The 22,788-nt window shown below is 43.0% G+C and overlaps 1 protein-coding gene and 1 pseudogene across 4 annotated transcripts; one reads left to right on the top strand and one right to left on the bottom strand.

Moving 5' to 3' along the window:
• Positions 1-2,908: 2,908 nt before the first annotated feature.
• Positions 2,909-6,563, bottom strand: LOC144075686 (RNA-binding protein 15 pseudogene; annotated as a pseudogene).
• Positions 6,564-10,064: 3,501 nt separating this feature from the next.
• Positions 10,065-22,080, top strand: LOC144075715 (sodium-dependent neutral amino acid transporter SLC6A17-like). Of its 4 annotated transcripts, none has more exons than XM_077603033.1 (12): positions 10,065-10,175; positions 14,012-14,451; positions 15,183-15,340; positions 16,398-16,524; positions 16,957-17,138; positions 17,206-17,316; positions 17,785-18,026; positions 18,955-19,147; positions 19,212-19,404; positions 20,446-20,605; positions 20,713-20,875; positions 21,346-22,080. In XM_077603033.1, exons 2-12 carry the CDS (start codon positions 14,169-14,171, stop codon positions 21,751-21,753), a joined length of 2,220 nt encoding a protein of 739 aa, XP_077459159.1. In that variant the 5' UTR covers positions 10,065-10,175; positions 14,012-14,168; the 3' UTR covers positions 21,754-22,080. The 4 variants fall into 4 exon arrangements, with proteins under 4 accessions (XP_077459159.1, XP_077459162.1, XP_077459161.1 ...); XM_077603034.1 differs by having other exon boundaries at positions 10,068-10,175; positions 14,009-14,451; XM_077603036.1 differs by lacking the exon at positions 21,346-22,080 and having other exon boundaries at positions 20,446-20,637; positions 20,713-20,861.
• Positions 22,081-22,788: the final 708 nt, after the last annotated feature.

Genomic DNA, 22,788 nt, shown 5'->3' with positions numbered 1-22,788 from the left:
ATGAGTCTGGCTGTTTCAATGTGATTGAAATATGACTTACCTAGGGTGTAATCTTTCTCTTATCTTAAATCCAATGGAATGGGTCCAGATCACTGCCATCCTAAACATTCCTTCATTCTATTTATTAAAAAAAGACGAATATAAGCACTTCAGCACCACCAAAACAAACAAAAAAGACAACACTTTGTTTTCAGCTAAATGGGACTTTATTTAACAGCAAACCCCAAACACAATGTAGAGGACCAGTGGATGAAATTGGACAGTCATTATTAATACATATTCACACTACTCACCATGATGTACAATGTTGACTGTCAGTACGGATGGACGAGGGGCTCGTTCACTGTAATTGTTCCACGTGACGATCACTTAGGGGGGTTCTGACCTTCCTTGTGTGGAGTCTGCATGCTCTCGCCGTGCCTGCATGATTCTTCTACAGTTACGCATCCCACATCCCAAAAACATGCATGCTATGTTGGTTGAACACTAAATCAGCGGTGCTCATTACATCAATCACATGCCAGCAAGATTCGATCTACTTATTGAACTGTATAAAATTTGATATGGGACTTGAGCCGTCAAACAGCGCAAATGTGCATGCAAGCAAGATTACTTCATCTCCAGCACCCCCGCGACACTTGTGAGGATAAGTGGTCTGGAAACTTGAAAATGAATGAAACGACTGGCCCTGAACATTTGGCACCAAAAACCATAAGGTTCAATATTAATCTATATTTCTGCACAGTATTGCATGTTGTTTTTAATCACAACAAATGCACACGTATGGATTTGCGGGTTGAAGTTTTGAACTATTTATGAACTCCCTCTTCAAAAAGGGGGTGTAACAGCATAATCTTGACTGTCCTCTCCTAAAAACTAATCTGAGTTTGGCAAAGTTTGTACACAATTAAATCAATAGGTCAAGAAGGCCCTTGTTAAAATAGCTACATGAGTCAGTTCACTTCACTAACAAAAGCTCTATGAATGGGTTTATGCATTGCCACAGCACCCCAAACTACAAACACTACAATCAACAAAAGTCCCCTCTGAACTTTAAGACAAGTATCATCAACAACTACTCATGAGGAGGAGTACTAAATATGATACTAGATCCAACTGATTGTCATTGTTACAGCAACGGTCGAGGCATTTTCAAGGCCTGCCGCCCAAAACCCACAGAAGCTTTATGCCGTTTCAAGAACTTTGACAATGAGTTTTAATAAGTGGGATACCATCAGCCAATGTTTTTTTCTATTTTGTAGTTTGTTTTAAAAAAAGATCCAAGAAATTCAGATGTAATGTTGCAGAAAATAAATGCATTGTGGGATCCAGGATATGTGCATATTAAAGCCATTGTGGTATTAGTCCTGGCTAAAATGGAAAACTGAATGACTTATAAAGTGGTAGAGGCGGGCCAAAAAGCTTTGACAATACTGGGGTTGTGATGACAGCAATTCACATTTTAACCATGCCTGACACAACATCTGACAAAAATCAGACCAAAAAAGGTTCAGCATGCGGCCTAACCATACAAAAATTCCTTTACAGCTCCTTCAAACGTAACTAAGACAACCATGTAGTCCACTTACCTTAATGGAACTGCCGTTGTCCCCTCAGCTGTGAGTCATCTCTCCAACGTAAAACTGAAAAAGATGAGAACAGAAACAAAGTTTAAAGAAAGAGGGTGTCTTACCTCTGGGAACAGCTTCAGTCCACTTTCCATAGCAGTGGTTTCCAAAAAAATCCCATCTGTAGCTTTAAAATGGCTAAGACCTGTGAACGGGAACATCATTTCAACTTGGCAAACATATTCTCATACAAGCATTACAACATATCGTGTTGTACGTGTTTCCAACTAACAAGCCTACATCTGTATTTTTCCAGAGATATGGATTAGATTGCTATTGCTGATAACTCTCCACTAACCTCAATAAAACATGATACATAGTTTGGAAACTTACTATATGGTCATAAAACTATTACATCCATTTTTTAAAGTGTTAAGTTACTTGAGATATTAACCCACCAAATTTGAAAAATGGTTCATTGACAAGAGTAAACTAGTTTGCAAAATGACTGTGTTGCATTGTCTATATCTATACGGTCTTATTGCGTGACTCATTAAAACACGATAATGCGATTATTTTAGTTGGTTTTAACCTACCGGCACAATTTTCATTTAATACCAATGTCCCAGCTCAAAAGTCTACTTTTGCTAAATGTTTATCACCCTGTTCCCTTTTTGTTGTTATTGTTTTTTGTTTTTTTAATGACTTTTCCTCACAATGTTGAGTCTATGAATCCTTACCTGTGGAAGAAAACAGGATGTCTCCGAACCACAGCGCCAGTTTTCCAGTCCTTGTCCAGATTCTCAGGTCCCACAGGTTGAAGATGAGAACTAACAATGTCTGAGATCCTACTGTTGAGTCTTATCTCACGAGGAGTTTGCAACAGATTTGGTTTAAAAGCCCCTCCCCAAAAAAGCGTACGTAACGCGTGACATCAGATAAAGGTCTCATATACATTTTGCTCCATTCCAGGTAATGTCAAATAAAGGCGGCGCTGCTCTCCGACGCAGCCGAGATGCGTGCGTTCGCAAAGTGCAGCCCTCGCAAGAGGTTCTTGATGCGAGAAACCCGACGACGCGAACAAACACGCCTCAGCGTCAACTTGCGCCAGTGCTCCGGCCGGGTGAGACTCGCCCGAGGGCCACAAAAGGCCGTGGCTGGAAACCACATTGAAATGAGGTCAATCAATTGTAAATCAAAACACTGATTTGAGTGCTTCGTTTCCTGGCAAGTGGGCACTTCGTCTCCTGGTCGGCGGGAAGATTCCCACTGTCAAAGCCCCGTCAGACTTGAGCGCCGGAGAGACAAATCCGAGAACAGAAAAGGTCACAAAGGTAGTCTTTCCTCGAGGTTCCCACGAATTAGCAAATTTATTGAGACACAATCTGCGAAGTGCACTTTGCTTACTCCCCACGAGCACGGCCGCTCTCCGTGTGAGTGTCCACTTTTCCTGAGTACACAGCACACACCTTCCATTTGAAAGCAAAAAAACCCACAATAAAACAAGACAGAACCAGAAACTACGTGAAGCCCCATATGTGGGTGGAGTGCCAGACAATGAGCAATGCTTAACCTCACAAATGCCCAATCAATTTTTTTTTTCTAACTAGTATACAGTCGATTCCTGATTACACCCAAATGACAATCTTGGACATTAGTGGGTTGATTTAAAAAAACGGGTGGTTCTACATCATTAGATGTTATCCGACAACAATTTTCACACTGTCCTATTTTTCTGAAGGGAATATTGAATGTTATTGCAGGCAACGTTTGTCTATTCGGAAATAATGAACGTAAATTATTAGAGAAGACACTTCACAAAAACGCTACGTCACAAGTTGTAAGAGGAAAATACAAATAATTAGCGAGTTTTCTTTCTATGCATTCTCTCCTAAGGATGGCTGCTTTTTGCGCATGTTGCAGACCCCCCAAAATGTCCAAGGATCAGATTTGTTTATGAACTAATTCTCATGTATTGTGAATTTTAGGGGAGGGGGCAAAAATCATTTCGACTTAAAAACATTTTAAAGACTTTTTTTCTCAAACCAAGGGAGTCATTAACAGCAAAAGACATGAAATAAACTTCAACGGGGATGGCTGGCATTGAATTGAAAGTTTAAGTGGCATTAACGGCAATAGACGTCCAACCGTCTAAATTGACTGGACGTCTTTCGCGGTCAATGGCAGCAAAAAGTTTGATTTATGAAATAGAAGATTGTTGGTGTCTTTTTTTTTCAATTTTTACTGTTGGAAATGTTAACGTCCAAGTTACTGTGTGGTCAATGTCAGTGACAGCCAATAATTAGCTTTAATGCTTAAACAGCATCCAACGTAGTAAACAACGGCGAGCGCTAACGGCAGCGTATGTTCCGATTGAAACTCAAATGAAAGACAGCTTAGGAAACCTCATTTACAATGTCGCTTTTCTCTTTTGTGTTTTTTTTTTCTTTCTTTCTCAAGACGCCCCTTGAATAATCACCATCACCATGTAGTCCTCCTCTGATTTAGCAAAAGCTTTTGCAGACTCATCCATAAACTGCATAGAGAACTCGCACGGAGGGAAAGCGTGAAGCACGCCGCTGTGCTCCTTGTTGCGGGCGCCGCCCACGGGGAGGCTGACGATGCCGGCCGCCTCCTTCTGCTTCAGGTAGGACACCAGGTTCTTCAGCGGGCGCTCCGTCGAGTCTTTGCCGTCCGGCGCCGCGTCGTCCGAATTGACGGGCACGGCCAGGAGCGCCGAGTAGCCACCGGGTCTGGCCGCCTTGATCCGCCGGGAGACCTCTTCCAGCTTGGGCGGGTCCATCCGCAGGCGTTGACTGATTTTCAGCTGCGACGCTCGGACGTCCTTGGAGCCCTCCTGGAGAAGTCTGGAGACCGCCGCCGCGTCGCCGTCCAACAGGTGCAGCGCTGTGGGGAAACTGCTGTTTTTCAGGAGGAGGACGCCCTGCCACACCCGACCCAGCTTCTGAGCGGCGGGGCGTCCGGCGACGTCGTCCTTCCCCGCCGGGTTCCTCAGTTTGTCGGCGAGTTTGCGCTTCCGCTCCCTCTCGGAGTTCGAGGAGCCCGCGGTGGGGCTGAGGGGCCTCCTCCTCCGGTCCTGACTGTTGGGGCGCCCTCTGGTCGGGGACGGGCGACCGGAGCGAGGCAAGCGTTCGCCATCGCTGTCGCCGCCTCCGTTCGCGGGGCTGCCGTCGTTTTCGGGATCACCCGGGCGCCACCCGTGCTCCGGGTGTCGTCTACGGCGGCTCGCATCGCCTTTTTGCAACTCCCACTCGCGTTCCGCCGTCCATTGCTCGCGGGAAAGTCTCTCCAGGTGAGCCGGGAAGGCGGATCCCCGCGTCCTGTCGTGTACGCCCAGGCCGGACCATTCGGCCGCCGCGGAGGAAAGCTCGCGCTCTCGGAAGCGAGGGGGCAGCAACGGCGAGCGCTCTCTGATGGGGTCGGCGAATCGGTGATCGAACGGCGGGGGGGCCGGCTCGTAATGCGAGAGCGCCGGGGGAGGCTGGCTGTACTGCTGCGGTTGGTTGTAGTGCTGCTCGGTGTCAGCAAAGTCTACCCGCAATCTCCGGTCGGGGCTGCCCAGGGGGAAGCCCCGCATGTGGGCGCACGCCGCCTGAGCGGCGTCCAGGCTCTCGTACTGAACGTAGGCCCAGGCCTCGCCTTTCCGGTAGTCTATAGTCCTGATGGTGCCAAATCGGTCAAACTCTTTGGCCAGCGCGGAGAGGGACACCCACGAGCCGAGGCCTCCCACCCACAGCCTGGTGGTGGGCGTGGGCTTTCCGTATCCGATTTTAACCGGGTTGTGGCCCAAGACTTTCCCCGACATGGCCACTTTGGCCCGGTGGGCCATGTCCAGATTTTCAAACTTGACGAATCCAAAATTGCAGTTCTGGCCGCGGGCGGCTCGTTTGATGTCCACTTCGGTTATGGTGCCGAAGCGGTCAAACGCTCGCCGCAGGTCGGTCTCGGTCAGGCTGACGTCCAGGTTGCCAAGGAACAGCGTCCTGTTTGCCCGCTGGTCGTCCGCCGTCAGGTTGTCGTTGTGGAACTCTGGAAGGAACGCGGCGTGATTCCTGGCATCGTATAGGGAGTAATACGCATCTCTTTCCACATCGGTGAGGTGAGGCAGTGGAGGAGGAGGAAGGTTGCTCAGCGCCATTTGCTGTAACCGGAAGTCCCTGTAGCCCAAAGCGGTAGGCGAGAGTGTTCTCTGCGGGGGCACGTGTCTTTGTCCTGGTGGGAAACTGTCTTTAGATGGCGGGGATCGGCTCCTGCGCCGGTTGTTGCACACCAGGTCGACTTTGAGAGGCCGATCGAAGAGTACCAGGCGGCCGCGAGCGTGCTTAGCCGCTCGTGCGTCTTCGGGCTTCCGGAAGTTGACGAACGCCACCTTCTCGTTGTTTTCCCGACTCATTTTAACGCTCACGTTTCCAAATTTCTTAAACTCGTGGAATAGTCCGTCTTCGATGTCTTCGTCGTTGACATGCGAGCCCAGGTCACTAATTTTAAGAGTCTTGTACTCACTTTCGGGGGAGCGCGGGTCGCCCCGTGAAGCGACGACGGCGGGCGGAGCTCCGTAGTCGTAGCCATTACCGGGCCGGATCTCCGAATAACTGTCTCTTTTTTCGCCCGGTAAGCTTCTTCTGGACGAGGCGCCGCAGGGGACGTAGCTGTTGCCGTTGTTGCTAGCGACGGTCAGCAATTCCCCCGTCCGCCTGCTAGGGAGACTTCCTCTTCGATCTTTGCCGTCATCTGCCATCCGTGAGCGTTTCCTCACTGGCGAGCGGTCTTTCTCCTTCATTTCCGAAAGCCAGTCCGAGCCAAGTGGATACGCGTGGGCGGGCAGGGGAAAAAATCCGTTTACGATCAGAAATCAAAAGAAAGTTTTCAACTCGAAACTAGGCCAAAGGAGACTCCTCACTCGAGATATGCGAGCGCCATGTTGGAATACTTTACTACTGTACCGGAGGTCCCGCCTCCTTTGTCTGTGGTGCGTTCTGATTGGATGGACGGTGGGTTTGCTGGAAAGGAACGGAAGTGCCTCCGCCTATCGCAAACAAGGGAGAGGCTGAGACGTCGCCTGCAAATAATATTTGAAAATAGCACAAAAGATAACGATTGTGACACGAGGCACACGCTCTAACGTTCCTTTGTGATGTCCCAAGGACTTCAAACACAGCCAGACTGCAGTTTTTTGTTTTGTTTTGGGTTTTTTTTGCCACAAAATCTATGTTTCAAGGCCTGTGGTGGCCTATTTTTTAGGCAAATTCCAAAATTCAAATAAATTAAGTATTTACTACACTATATAATTCATGAAACATTTGTATGTTTGTAATATTGATCAAGTTATGTTTCTTTGTACAGCCATGAACCATCGGTTGCCTTTGACGGTGAAAGATGTCCAATTCATTTTGACTGGGAAGGGCCGACAGCAAGAGTACATTGCGTACTCAATGGCTATTGTTGTGACAAGAATTTGACCACCAGAGGGCAGCACCTGATAAATACGTACTCCCATTCAATTGTAAAATTCCAATGTTTTCTAAATGTTTTGAGAAATAAACCAACAACAACAAACTAATCATCAACTCAGTTATTGTTTGTATTATTTTTCTTCATGGAGGGAACCCTCAATAGTTCTGTGTAATAACTTCAGAAAGCCAATTCAAGAGGAAACTTTAAATCTTACCACTTTTTTAAACAGAAATTGGGGTTAAAAAACAATTTTTAAAAAGTTTTTTTTTGTATTAACTAATTGACTGCCATTGATGGCAACAATCGTTTAATCTCTGCCCACCCCTATTAATTTGGATTGGACGTGCTATTTACTCATCATTTTTAGTAAATCAATGTTGTAGTTATTTTGCAGCAGGATTATTTTGTACTTTCTCACATACAGGCTCCTGTGTTGTTTTTATTGTGATTATTAAGGGGTTAAACGTTGAGGCATGTATGTAGGGCACTTCCACACAGGGATTACAGCAACCACCCACCACAGCAGAGACAGAAATATGCGTGCAGTTATTAAAAAATAAAAAAATGGACAATTCATGCAGATATTGTGAACATTTTCCTCAATTAAATCCCAGATTGTTCTGTAAAGTCAATCCAAACCAGTAGCTTGTTGCATCACTACTAAGAAGACCATGCAGTATCATTTGCTGCGCGATGGTGTCAGCGGATTATAGTGTCCAAAAAAATGGGGACAGCAGCTTTGCCCTCCGCCCTATGAGCTGGCCCCTCTTTGAGAGACCATCTGGTGACGTTCCTCTTTGGATCACATGTTCTTATGGTGGAGGCAATCTGCCACTAGTATTAAAACGTGTCGAAAACTCTGAAAGTAAACATTCTGCCATGGTAACGCCATGAATAGCAAACTGCAAAGGTAAAATCTAACCAAGATTAAATACTCTACATCAAGGGTGTCAGACTCGGGTTGGTTCGCGGGCCGCTTTAAGAGAGATTTGTTTTAATAAATGGATTAAAAGAACTGGATTAAAAGCCCTGAATATTCAGTTTTTTAATAGATCTAAAACAATATTTATTTTAGCTTTTTTAAAGCTTTTCTTAGATTTTACAAAATGATTTTTGAACTAAAAACAGAAAAAAATGGATTAAAAAATTACAATTATTGATTTAAAAGGGGGAAAATCAGGAAATTGAATATACATCTATACTCTTCATTTTAATTTGATCCTAAAACAGAAAGTCGGCACTCATGATTTACTTTCCCGGGCCACACAAAATGATGTGGCGGGCCAGATTTGGCCCCCGGGCCGCCACTTTGACATCACTCTACATCGTATCAAGAAAAAAATAATCCTCACAGACATGCATGATGGAAGAAAAATGTGATAAAAGTAGCCTACATGCGTGAAACAGCATTCAAAACATGACCCCCAGAAACAAAATCACTCCTATGTGCCCATCCCTTGCTGTAATTATGAATGCTTAAGGGTTAATAATGAAAAATAATACATCCGATGAAGTAATAATAGCACAAACGGGCTGGAGTCTTATTTTTAGCCGTGGATATTGACCCAGACAGTGCAAACACATGAGAAGAAACACAGCAAGGATGGAGGGAGGGAGGAATTTAAATGAACACAGAGTGAAGGAAAAGTACTGGGCGGATGAGGCGGTGCTGATGCAGAATGCATGAGCGCACGTGAGTGGGAATGGGTGTGAGGGAAGGCAGGAGGGGCATCACGTGGCGGCCCAAGGTGAATGGCGTAGCAACGTCACTGCGGGACAAGGCAGGGATGGCATCGCAATGTAAAATTGCCCCAAAAGAGACTGCACGACAGGACAGGTATAAACACGACGTGCCACTTGTCCACAAACCTGACTGAATTTTGTGACCATTTGTCGAGATAATCCATTCCAACTCGAAGATGCCGATTTGCAAGATTATTATACAGGTGTATAAAGGCCATTATGAAATGTGCAGCTTTATCAAACTGCTGCTTAAATGAGAAGCAGTCACACCCAGGACTGGTCGCCAGCAAGCCCCAACTCACATATAGCATTCCTATTAAATTGCAATTCCAAAGTTATAAACATATTGCAATGCACTGCATATATTTATACTCCTGGAAGAAAAGAGAAGAAAAAAAAAAATCACAACAAAGCTCAATTCATCAAATTGGATTATTTTTTTCCTGTATATTTGTTGATGTAAAACCAAATATATACTACTATAATTCTAATTTTCACCTTTTGACCCCTGAGCTAACAAAGAGGCACTGTTTAAAAGGGTACACGGTCGATTGGTCACAGATCTTTTGGTCGCCAGTCTTTTGGTCGCCCGGAAGGTTATTGATAATTACCATTTAAATGGTTGCTCAAATTCCCTAAATACAAACTGTGAATTACTATTTAGTCATACTTAATGCCCTATTAATTATTAGGCTAAAGAAAAGCTCCAAATTTCCCGGACTTTTATGTTTTTTTGTTGGAGAACTTGTTAAGACCCTGACTGACGTCCCTTCCTAAGGGGACAACTCATGTACACACACGTCGGCTCAGTGAAACTGCTCATGGCCATTGTTGGCTTTTATTGATGCGTAGACCGTGTTGTTTTACCTTGTTTTGTCGCCGGTCTTTTGGCCGTCGGTCTTTTGGTCGCCAGTCTTTTGTTTGCCCGTTGTCGCGGTCGAGGCGACCAAAAGATCGCGACCAAAAGACGGCGACCAAAAGACCGGCGACCAAAAGACGGCGACCAAAAGACCGGCGACCAATCGACCGCACACGAACAAAAATATCTTAACACCTTACACAGGTGTATGATGAAGCTGCATCACGCCATCACATCGGAGTGACCTTGACAGAACAACACTTTCTCCCGCTCGGCATCAAACGGTCTCCATCCGACCGCAAATAAATGGCAAACGATTGTTTGTCATTTGCGTGGACAAGACGCGTAAGTTACGTGCGTCACACCGCCGGTCCATCCCACCCTGCGTGATGCTGCGTCCCACCCCCACACCTCAGTCATCTCCCCTCCCCACTCAGACACGCACACAGTCAATGTACTAGCCACGTTGCTCTTTCATCACTTTAATCCAGACGAGGGGATATTTCTAAACTCTGCAAAAATAACTCATGGTAAGCCAAAATGCCTTGTTTTACTGGTGGGTTACTGGTTTTACTCATCATCCTTAACCCACTCCCCCAAATCATTTCCTGGTGGATTCAAGAGAAATTGTGTTTCATCTTTAAGCCTTGAATAAACTGTTATATTTCAATGCATGTTTAATGAGATGTCGTTTTTATCTTACATTCAGTGACGTAGCAGATTTTTTTGGTGGCGTAATGGACGTAGTAATGAAGTTTAGAAACATTTTATAATGGGGTGGATTTGTAGAAAATGTTGAAATTTGGCAGACGTCTTTATATGAGTAAATTTAAAGATGAGCTTATGTGAAATAAAGGTGTTATATAGTATACTTCATTTTAATTTCAATGAAAAGCCACTTTGCTAGGTGAATTGTTGCTAAAATTGATCTTTTCTTTTTGTTTAATGTGTGTTCTTCTCCTATTTTCTAAATGTGTCCTTGCAAGAGATAAAATGTTACCAGAAAGACACGTGAATTATTAATGAGAGACTATCGATCTTTATGATAAGAAATGTCACTGTTGTGAGTCGTTGTTTAAAAGAAAAGAACCTTTTAGGAAATGACTGAGTGATTGATGATTCTTGCACTTTTGCCAGATTATACTAAAGAAGTCCAGATTTGTTACTGTGAACCCTTCAAGGTCAAAGCAAATCAGTTTGCTATGGTTAACCGCTGGGTTTTTCTTATTTAGAAAATGTTGGTAAAAAAAGAATAATTTTGACATAAATCTGCCCCTTGCACTTTAAAAAAAAAGTGAATATGATGAAACAACATGACTCATTCTAAATGGTGTGATGATGAGTCAACTTCATGAATTATGCTTATTAACTGCAAAAGATATACGTATACACTAAAATCGGGTAGAAATTAAACATTTAAAAAACATATGACATGAATGGCTAGGCATATTTATAATAGCCATAAATTATCCAAAAAGTTCCAAGAGCTTCACAATTTAGGTGTTTTTACAGATACATCTGTTTAATTTTTACTTTTATTAGTACTTGCAAATACGTATTTGAAATGTGTGATGTCTGTGAATGCAATTCAATTTAATTCCTCATCACAAATAGGAGTTCGGTCGATAGTGAACAATTCTTTTGAAACAAAAAGAAGCCATTTTTTGAAAGTCTGTTGACGTTTACGTCAAAATAAACATCAAACTAAGAGAGTCACGCAACATTTTGCATTGATAAAATCATCTTGACTTTAATAAAAACAAATCAAACAACTCCTAACGGACCACTTTTGAAACATGATAATTTATAGGTTTGTCAATATTGTTGACTGGCTGATAATAAGACAGCACCCCCCCAAAAAAACATAAAAAGCTGGCAAAGGCCAGGCAAATTTATTTGTGTAACACTATTCAACACAAGGTCATTTAAACTGCTTACCATTAATAAAAAAAATCCCAAAACACAAATTAAAATGATTCATGTAGCCACATTAAATCATCAAGACAGTCAAAAACAAAAACAATTAAATTAGGAAATAGATGTAAACCTGAAAAAATAATTCAAGCAATAGTTGAAATTTTAACTGTATAAAGGGAACTTTGAATACGATGTGGCAAACATTATCGTTTTAACCCTGATTTAAAAGCACTAATGCAAGGCTCTTGAGCCAAATATGGCTCCCAGCCAAAATAAATGTGGCTCTTTGCTTCATTTTTATGTTTATCTTATATCTATTCTCTTTTAAATCACACTCAAAGTCATCAGGCCCCATTACACAACAAATGATAACATATTTTTTTAAATAATTTGGCAGATTGGATTTATTTATGCTGCTTCTGACATAAAATGTGGCTCTTTGACTCTCTCAGTTTAAAATGTTGGCTCTTTGTGTCTAACTTGTTCACCAACTCCTGCACTAATGGTTTGCTGAATGTAGATTTTAAAAAATTGAAAGGAATTTTGGATTTGCATCAAATTTACTGTGCAGAAATGAAACTGTTCAGATGATCATCTCAGGGGTTATCATGTGAATTATTGCATGGCAGAGTTGATGTTGTCATCTGGGATATCGCAGTGTGTACATGTGTCATTCCATGTAGTGCGGGATTGTATGACAAGACAGGATGAAGGCTTTACGGTTAATGCATGTCGGATTATGCTTACTTGTGAATGGCAGTGGATCGTTACATAATATGCTCACGCCGACATGCAGTGTTGGCGTGAAAAAAAAAGGAACAATGGGATTAAAATGTAAGATAACATTGCGTGTCGAGGAGGCACGATGGGCTTGCGTTGCGTGATTCATTAGAACTTTTAAGATGGCTTTTATAGTGATGTGTTTATCTCCAACAGGAAGAGTTGAAACTGAAATTTCCTGTTTCCAGAAAAGGCTCTTTAATACTTTTGGGGGGGGTCGAGGAATAAGACGGCGACCAAAGAAAGGCTGGTGATGCAGATGTGACGGGGATGGGACGGATGCTCATTCAAGCGTCAATAGTTTGAGATGAGGCAGCACTTCCTTGATGCAGGGGGGGGGGAGCATCTCTACCGGGTTTCAAGGGATTATGGGATTTATAGCGGTTGGGAAAGCTTCACCAAAGTTAAGCTCGTAGGGAAAGGAAATTGAATTTGCAATTTGCACGATTGGGAATTTCTCTAAAAGCTATGAGTTTGGGTTTCCTGACCACATACATTTCTAAAGGTCATGTATATGAGAAAAGAAAGCAGAGAAAATATCTTTAATTATTGATATGATGATGTGTTTGGGAATTTGCGAAACAACAGATGTGATTTTGATTCTCACAGAACTAAAGGAAGGTTTTTAATCACATCTTTAGTGGTTTTGCAGAGTCAAAATGTGCCTGTTTTTATTTCATTTAATTTATAATAATGACGTGTTAATGCAAATCCCACTGTTTATTTTTAAATGGGCTATAAATTATGGCCCTTCCTAAACCCGTAGTTTGGACTTCAAGACAGGGTACCCCCAACGAACCATAGTGAAATATTGGTCGTCAGGCGAAACTTCATTTTTGTGTTTTAATGGCCAAAATTGGGCACATTGAGGTGCATAATTGGATAATTGGGCACATTGAGGCATTATAGTGCCTGAAACCATTTTGGTCGTTTTCGAGCATGTTTGGATGAAAATACTGCGATGAACCTCAAAGTCTATTGAAATTGTGAAAGATTCATTGGCTCCTTGACACAAGGATAACCCAAATAAGGATCAGTGAATAGTGGATTAAATATGTTAGTAATGGTTAGGGGTTGTGTTATACATCAACTAGATGAGTTGTAATAGTAGTAGTAGTAGTAGTAGTAGTAGTGGTGGTGGTGGTGGTGGTAGTAGTAGCAGTAGTATTGGTAGTAGTAGTAGCAGTAGTATTGGTAGTAGTAGTAGTAATAGTATTGGTAGAAGTAGTAGTAGTAATAGTATTGGTAGAAGTAGTAGTAGTAGTAGTAATAGTATTGGTAGAAGTAGTAGTAGTAATAGTATTGGTAGAAGTAGTAGTAGTAATAGTATTGGTAGTAGTAGTAGAAGTAGTAGGGGGTTATTTCATACATTCAATAGATGGAGCTCTAGTATTAGCAATAGTCGTAGTGGTTAGGAGTTGTGTTTTGCATCAACAAGATGGAGCTATGCTAAAGGGAATTTTATACATTGCTTAACCAATATTGAGCCTAGAATTATAGTGCAGAAAATACAGTAGTCATGGGACAATTTAATGCACTGTGCTGGTAGTCCAAATGCATTGCTTTCTAAAACCGTAGTAGGTCATGTATGAAATCTGCACCCCTTTCCAGACCAAAGGTTTCTACAAATTGAACATTTATGTTTTTTGTTGTTCTTTTTTTTAAGCAGAATTGTGGCCCAAACAAAGAACGACAACCGCTATCTAACATAAGCATCTCCATCAGAGCTTAAGCTCGTCTGGCAAGGTTCTTCCAGTCAATAATTTGTCTACTTCGCGCGAGTCTCCTGCTTCGCCGACTCGCCGTCCCGACCCTCGACCTCCCCGATGCCTAAAAACAGCAAGGTGACGCAACGCGAGCAAAGCCATGAGCACGTCACTGAATCGGTGTCTGACCTGCTGGCGCACGAGGAGCCGCTGGACTACAAAAACAGCTCGTTGAATGTCGGCGCGGCAGCCGGAAAAAAAGCGCCGCAGATAGAGATACCGGAAAATGACGGGCGCCCGGCATGGAACAGCAAGCTGCAGTACATCCTGGCGCAGGTGGGCTTCTCGGTGGGCCTTGGGAACGTGTGGCGCTTCCCTTACCTATGCCAAAAGAATGGAGGAGGTGAGTTCCATCATGTATTTAAGTCACACTTTCAAGACCTTTTAATGAAATGATTAAATCTTGTCAAAAACTATTCAAAACTCACACAAATAATAAAAAAATGTTGTGTAAAGGCGTAGTTGAAAGCGATCAAAAGGCAAGAATTTCAGCAGAGAGCATTTGACTCAATGGAAGAGTAGTCGAGACTCATTGACTTTATCATGTGATGAGTCAGAAAACAAAATTTAAAGAGGGTTGACTATAAATCCATTCTTCTATTTTGTCTTTACATTCTTCCATTTTTTTACCCGAACTGCACCATCTATAATTTCATCTTTTCGCAGTTCTCAAGATCTTGTAAAAAATCTTCCCATTTAATTTGACTACCCTTCTTCCCATCGATCGTTCATCTCTGATTTCTCTTCTTCTTCACCCCATCTGCCCTTTCAGCTCCTCTCATTCTATCCACTTTAATACGTGTGTGTTCCGTGGCTATTTTTGTTGCAGCTCATGTTTGATGGTTTAAAGTCGCTATAGCCGCCATGTCGACTCTTGTTTTTTTTTATGTCCTGATTAAATCTTGGAGGATTAACCTGCAAACTGATAAATTTAGACAGATAGAAAATTTGGTATAGCTCACTTGAGAAAATGTTATGTTCACCCTGATATGTTGTTATGTGGGAAAAATACAATCTGTAAATTTGCTTCATTGTCTTATTCCCCACACGTCATCAAGCCTTTGTGTTTTCCAGGCGCTTATCTCGTCCCCTACTTCATTCTCCTCCTTGTCATTGGTATCCCACTCTTCTTCCTGGAACTGGCTGTGGGACAGAAGATCCGACGCGGGAGTATCGGGGTGTGGAACTACGTCTGCCCACGTCTAGGCGGGATTGGGATGTCAAGTTTGTTGGTACTATAACCACACCTTATTTGCCATATACATTTTCTTCACTAAAATGACTGGAACCTGCGTATACCAGATGACTATCAGTCAAGGGACGGGGTACATCATTCATTAATCCATTGTCTGAGGGTCACGGGGGGTTCTGGAGCCTATCCCAGCCGACAATGAGCACCAGGCGGGCGACACTCTGGATTGGTGGCCAGCCAATCGCAGGACACAAGGAGACAGACACCCATTCACGCTCATGCTCATACCTATGGGCAATTCAGAGTGTTAGACCAACCTGCCAAGCATGTTTGGGGGATGTGGGAGGAAACCAGAGTACCCGGAGAAAACCCACGCAAGCCCGGGGAGAACATGCAAACTCCACACAGGAAGGTCCAAACCTGGAATAGTTCTTAAAACTATTCCGTATCGGGCTGCAATGGGTGCACGATTTTATTCCAGTCAAACAAGACGGCACCTTTTCACCAGTTGATTGCAGTCAGGTGCTGCTTGTTATTGGTGAAACTGTCTGTGCTGGATTGTTTGGAACAAAAACCCTCGGGGTATACTAAGGACTGGTCACCAGTGATTTATGTGGCACATTTAGACAAACATACACACTCTCAATTATATCTATCGTAAATTTACAACTAGGTCAAAAATCACTCAGCCAGCCACATCAGTTTTTCGCTTTGTGAGAAGTTGATTTGAACTATGAATGTTTAAAATTAGGAGTACGGATACAGAACAATTGAACTTCCACCATCAGGCAACACTGCATTATACACAAAATGCTTCACCATATCATACAGATGGGCTGCTACTCGCACAGGATGAAGTTGGTCTTTCAGCCACCATGGGGCTTTCCTGTCTAGTGGCACGGCTGGTGCAGATGCAGCTAAAAATATCTCTTGAGTGTATTTGAGTTGAAGAGAGAGCACTTTAATTATTCACGCAACCGCCCCCCCCCCAACCCAATATGGCCTCGGAATGTCCGCCACGACTGGAGACTCGGGCCTCATCGTGCTTCGTGCAGACCACTGCAGCGCACACTAACATCTGTCTTTCTGTTTTCTAGGTGTGTGGCTTTGTGGGGCTCTACTATAATGTGATTATAGGCTGGAGCATCTTCTACTTTTTCCAGTCCTTCCAGTATCCCCTGCCCTGGAGTGAGTGTCCAATCAGAAAGAATGGGACACTTGCTAGTGAGTTACAAATTTACTAGTTTCACTTGATTACAAATTGCATTTTTGTGACCAGTTTTTGAAATGTATCAGAAGACTAGAAAAAATAATTATACATTAAAGCAGCAGTGGCGAACAGGTTACACCACATGTGTCAAAGTGGCGGCCCGGGGGCCAAATCTGGCCACATGTTCACCACCCCTGCATTAAAGAGTAAAATAGGGAACAACAGACAAAATAGGCAAGTAGCATGTCGTATAACATAAGTTTTAGCCCTAAAACACAACATAACAAGCTATTGGTGCTCAGAGTGAGAGAAACAAAGACATATAAGTCGCAGCCCCAGGCAAAATGCGAAAAAAGCGCAATTTATAGTCTGGAAAATACTGTACTGTACATCAAAGTTGCCAAGTATTTCCTTTCATCCGTCATTGTGTCTCAAACAATCTGCAGTGGTGGAGCCAGAGTGCGAAAAGAGTTCGGCCACTACGTACTTCTGGTACCGCCAGACCCTGAACACGACCAGCACCATTGCAGAAAGCGGTGGCCTCAACGTGAAAATGACTTTATCTCTGCTGGCTGCGTGGATCATTGTCTGCCTCGCCGTTATTAAAGGAATTGCTTCTTCAGGGAAAGTGAGACAGAGCAAGTGTCATACGGGCAACATTATGTTACAACATGCTGTATGTGTTCGTCTCGCAGGTGATGTACTTCAGCTCGCTTTTCCCCTACGTGGTGCTCGTTTGCTTCCTTGTAAGAGGTCTTATGCTGAAAGGATCTGTGGATGGCATTGCTCACATGTTCACTCCAAAGGTGAGCTCCGGGGTATTAACTCTTTCAAAGTCAAATCAATTTTAGTTGTAAAGCAGGGGTATCAAACTCGGGTTGGTTCGCGGGCCGCATTAACGTCAACTCCATTTCATGTGGGCCGGACCATTTTAGATCTAATATTTAGATTTTTTGGTTTAAATTGGATTAAAAGAACTGGATCAAAAGCCGGGTTTAAATACACATACAGGGGTTGATGACAAATTACAAACCCCTGAGTCACACAAGGGAAGGGAAGCCAGGAGGGACACAACAGGCAAAACACATACAAATCACGCAGACAGGACACATGAGGAAAACACACCCATCCACCAACCCCAGAAACGTGACAGTCCTGACAGTAGGACTTAAAGGAACCGTAATTGTTGGTTTAAGAGGTATGGGAGAAAATGTGAGAAGTAAATGTTATTGGTATTTTTTTAAAACAACATGTCATATGCATGTGTCTCCCAGCTGGAAAAGATGCTAGAGCCCCAAGTGTGGAGAGAGGCAGCCACCCAAGTGTTCTTTGCCCTGGGTCTGGGCTTCGGAGGGGTCATCGCCTTTTCCAGCTACAACAAGATAGACAACAACTGCCACTTTGACGCTGTGCTCGTCTCCGTCATCAACTTTCTCACGTCCATCCTAGCCACGTTGGTGGTTTTTGCCGTGCTGGGTTTCAAGGCCAACATAATGAACGAGAAATGTGTTGTCGAGTACGTTTCAATACTGTTTCTCACTCATAAGCACTATGCCTGTCATCACTTGTGTGGGCCTCAACATTAGTTTGATCTGCACAAGCAACACTGACCTTTCATTTTCCTTCCATAAAGATGGGTCAGGTATCACATCTTTCTATCATGTGCTTTTAAGAAGCCTCTTGCATTCAATCTGAATGCTTACAGTTTCAGCAGAAATCCACCATGATCATTGAAAACTTTCCTTTTTAAAAAAAAAAGACCCTTTAAAGATAATGGCTTCTGTCTTGTTTAATTGTCCAATTAATGCAGTATCTCAATGTAATATCATAATTTATAAAAAGCAAAAGTGCACTTAATTATTTAGAATCTCATGATGCGTTTTGCTTCATTTTAAAGCATAGCCTACATTTCACATACATAGAACCTATCAAAACTCCTCAGATTGCTGCATTACTATTAGTCATACATCATAGAATTTTTAAAATATATATACATGTATAAATGTTTTGAATATATTATAGTATCTCCATTTGTTGATCATTTTGTGTTCACATATCCCATTGTGAAATGGCTATAATGGTGCAAATCCGATACTAATATCGATTAGCCTCTACAGTGTTTCCTAATATATAAGAATTAGGCTAGACAGAGTAGGTCTCTATTTGCCGCTCCAAAGGAAATGAAGACATTTGAGTTCACTGTCACCCCCACAGTGCAAGTAACTAAAAATTTTGCACCCAAATCAATGCAAAAAAAAGTTTTGTCACGCATCAATATTGTTTCCATAATCTAGCTAGAACTGTAAAGAAATATTTAAGTATGTCAACAGTTGCCTTGGACAAAGAAGGTGTGTTTTATGTTGTAACCTGGTGACTCTACAAGATTCCTGTGATTATCATATTTGGACCATTTGAGAAATTGTGTACTATTTTTGCCAATATAGAAACGCTGAGAAGATCGTGGAATACCTCAACTCTAACGTGCTGAGTCACGATCTGATCCCCCCGCACGTCAACTTCTCTCACATCACGACTTCCGACTACGCGGAGATGTATCAGGTCATCAAGACGGTGAAAGAGGACGGCTTCTCCCAGCTCGGTCTGGATCCCTGCCTCCTGGAGGACGAGCTCAACAAAGTGAGCTATTCAGGTCCACAGCTCAGGTTCTCCTCGAACTCAACCCCTGACTGTCTCTGTGCAGGCAGTTCAGGGAACCGGTCTGGCTTTCATCGCCTTCACGGAAGCCATGACGCATTTTCCGGCTTCACCGCTCTGGTCTGTCATGTTCTTCTTCATGCTCATCAACCTGGGACTGGGCAGCATGATTGGCACCATGACCGGCATCACCACACCTGTTCTCGACACCTACAAGGTCCAGAAGGAGCTTTTTACTGGTAATTACGAGATCCCAGTCATCTGAGTTGAGAGATTTTTTTAATGGCTTGACTCATGTGCAAAATTTTGAGAGACGGTTGTCATATGGAGGCAGTTACCTCATCTTAGTTCAAAACCAGCAGCAGTTTGGCAGATAATAAACAGTTAAGAACCATCGAGCAGTTTAATGCCACACCCAGTTGAGGCTTGTTGTCAAACTAAACATCACAGGAAATGTCATAACCCCTCCCGCAACCAATATCTGAACACAAACAAAGGAGCAACACGTATAGACCGCGTGCGGTCGATTGGTCGCCGGTCTTTTGGTCGCCGTCTTTTGGTCGCCGGTCTTTTGGTCGCTGGTCTTTTGGTCGCCGGTCTTTTGGTCGCCCCGACTGCGACAACGGGCGACCAAAAGACTGGCGACCAAAAGACTGGCGACCAAAAGACTGGCGACCGAAAGACCGACGACCAAAAGAGCAGCGACAAAACAAGGTAAAACAACACGGTCTACGCATCAATAAAAGCCAACAATGGCTATGAGCAGTTTCACTGAGCCGACGTGTGAGTGTATAAGAGTTTGTATGTACATGCGTTGTCCCTTTAAGAAGCTACGTCAGTCAGGGTCTTAACAAGTTCTCCAACAAAAAACAATCAAAGTCCGGGAAATTTGGAGCTTTTCTTTAGCCTAATAATCAATAGGGCATTAAGTATGACTAAATAGTAATTCGCAGTTGGTATTTAGGGAATTTGAGCAACGATTTAAATGGTAATAATCAATAACCTTCCGGGCGACCAAAAGACCGGCGACCAAAAGACCGGGGACCAAAAGACCGGCGACCAAAAGATTGGCGACCAAAAGATCGGCGACCAATCGACCGTGTACCCCGCAACCAATATCTGAACACAAACCTAGGAGCAACACGTATAGACAGACAAAACAGGCATAAATTCTTTAACCTCTATCTTGTTTTTGGCCTCATCCATCTGTGCTAGTTATATGTACTGTTAAATGTCCCCTATTGTTTGCTTTTCAACTATTTTTTCCCTTATTTCTCCAGTGTGTTGCTGCATTGTGGCCTTCCTGTGCGGCCTGTTGTTTGTGCAGCGATCAGGGAATTACTTTGTCACCATGTTCGACGACTACTCCGCCGGCTTGCCTCTGACTTTGGTGGTCATCTTGGAAAATATATCGGTGGCTTGGATTTATGGCACTAAAAGGTACAACAACAACTGCAGATGAGTGTAGGTAGGTGAGTGGGGGATTGTTTGCAGAGGCAGGATCCTGCATATACCGTTTAATGTTTCTGCTCCTCTGTTGCCGACAGATTCATGCAGGATTTGGAGGACATGTTGGGTTTCCGGCCTTGCATAATCTACTTCTACTTGTGGAAGTATGTCTCTCCGATCTGCCTCATTGTGCTCATCTCGGCTTCTGTCGTAGAAATGGCCGTCAGCCCACCGGGATATAACGCTTGGGTGCAAGAACTGGTCAGCCTGTTTTCATGTCTTTTTTCCCACCCATTCATTATCATCATTTGACATATAAACTGTAAATATGCCAGTAAAATTAGTACCATATTTTTCTAACAGTGGTTCATTTGCTTAATTTTGGTGGTTTAGTTAAATCAGTTGTCCCATTAATTTAAATAGTGGTACACATTTTACATTAGTTTAAGTCAGTGTTATAATTCTAAAGACTGGTAATATTCTCAGGATGACATTTTTGAGAGAATTCTGAAGGTAACATTTTGTTTTTGGTAGACGGTCTCACCTTCCAAAAATATTGGTCTTGCCTCGATTTGAGTGATTTTTAGTCTAGGCAAGCTGTGGTCTCAGAAAGGACTATCTTGGGAATAGCACAGGTTTAAATATGATTTGATTCTGAAAACGGCCACACCGCAGTTTCATAATTCTTTGCTTTGCAGTTCTGACAAAGGCTCAACTCCGTGTATTTGCAGGCACAGGAACGCTTCCAGAGCTACCCCACGTGGGCATTAGTTATGTGCTTTGCACTCATCGTGCTGGCCATGCTTCCGCTCCCCGTGGTCTTCATCGCCCGTCACTTCAACCTGATGTCGGACGGCTCCAACAAGCTGTCCGTCTCCTACCGAAAGAGCATGATGAAGGACATCTCCAACCTCGAGGAGCAGGACGAGTCTCGCTTCATTCTAAGCGCCAAACCCGGGGATGGCCCTGCTTTGGCAGCGGCTCGCAAAGCCTACCTAGCTCCTCCTGGAGCCAAACCCCTGGACCCCAACTCCTTGTCTCCCAAAAGCTGCTATGGTACTGGTTACCAGAATGCCGCCACCAGCCCTACCACGCCAACTACGCCTACAACACCTACAACACCCGAGTCTGACTTTTGACTCTATCATTCACTAGTCCACTTTACCTTCACTGGGGGGGCAGTAATCCCCTACACTGCCCCCCCTCAAAAAAACGAGCATACTTAAGTAGCTGCAAATCACTCAATTCATGCACTTAAGATTTATATTCCTTTGCCTTCGCACAAGGAACCTCTGACGACCCAAAACTCATTCGTACTGAAGCAAAGCGCCCCCAGACAAAGGCTGTGTTGCACTAAGAAGGTTATGAAATTAATATAACAATGTACATATTTGCAAGGGTCTCATTGTGCATCACGGAATTTCCTCAAATGGTGACCAAGCAGTTTATATAAACTGGTTAATGAGGTGAAATGCATATTCAAATAAAGGGAAAGAATTAAGAAAAATCCCAAGGCACGCCAACAAACAATCATACATTTATTCATGATTTTACATTTAACCTCAATTTGACTCACCTAGTGTGAAATTTGGGTCTTTTTATTTGAACAAATGTTATGAAACCGCAAGAAAAATGGGCAAAAGCAATGTCTATCATTGGTTAAACAGGGGATCAGTTGGAACAAAAAACAGGACCCACAGTTTGGAGACCCCTGGCTTATAGTGTTATTCATTCATATACACTGTTTACTGTAATATATGACTTTACAAAGGGATGCCAGAATACCGGTATTACGGTAAACAAAAAGTCTGGCGTTCATTCCTTGAAGTGAAACAGAGGCCACTATTTGAGGAAAATATGCATTTCCTATTGTTTTCCTTAATTCAATCATTATATGGTCCCTGTTTAATGTAGGGCTATTATAATGCACACAGTTTTTTGTTATCATAAAATTCCTTCCACTTCATCAAAGCAGTTCATTATTTCCATTTTATACACCAAAGAATTAGAAGCACACAGCATAACGCTTGATATTGGAATGTTTAAATGGACTGTGCTTAAAAAAACAATAGTTCCACTCAACTGTGCACCAACCATGCTTTTTAAAGATTTATAATTAGTTATTATATAAATTGTGGTTACAGCACTGTGTCCACAATACATGCACAAACAGT

Source organism: Stigmatopora argus, chromosome 6 (genome assembly GCF_051989625.1).
Source record: "Stigmatopora argus isolate UIUO_Sarg chromosome 6, RoL_Sarg_1.0, whole genome shotgun sequence".
NCBI classification, from domain to species: Eukaryota; Metazoa; Chordata; class Actinopteri; order Syngnathiformes; family Syngnathidae; genus Stigmatopora; species Stigmatopora argus.
This window is presented reverse-complemented; position numbering and strand designations above follow the sequence as displayed.

Bases quoted from the DNA above. Each gene is read 5' to 3' on its own strand.
- LOC144075715 (XM_077603033.1), top strand. From the start codon at position 14,169: ATGCCTAAAAACAGCAAGGTGACGCAACGCGAGCAAAGCCATGAGCAC. The intron at 20,606-20,712 runs GTACAACAACAA...TGTTGCCGACAG, and splicing joins TGGATTTATGGCACTAAAAG to ATTCATGCAGGATTTGGAGG. The intron at 20,876-21,345 runs GTCAGCCTGTTT...GTGTATTTGCAG, and splicing joins ACGCTTGGGTGCAAGAACTG to GCACAGGAACGCTTCCAGAG.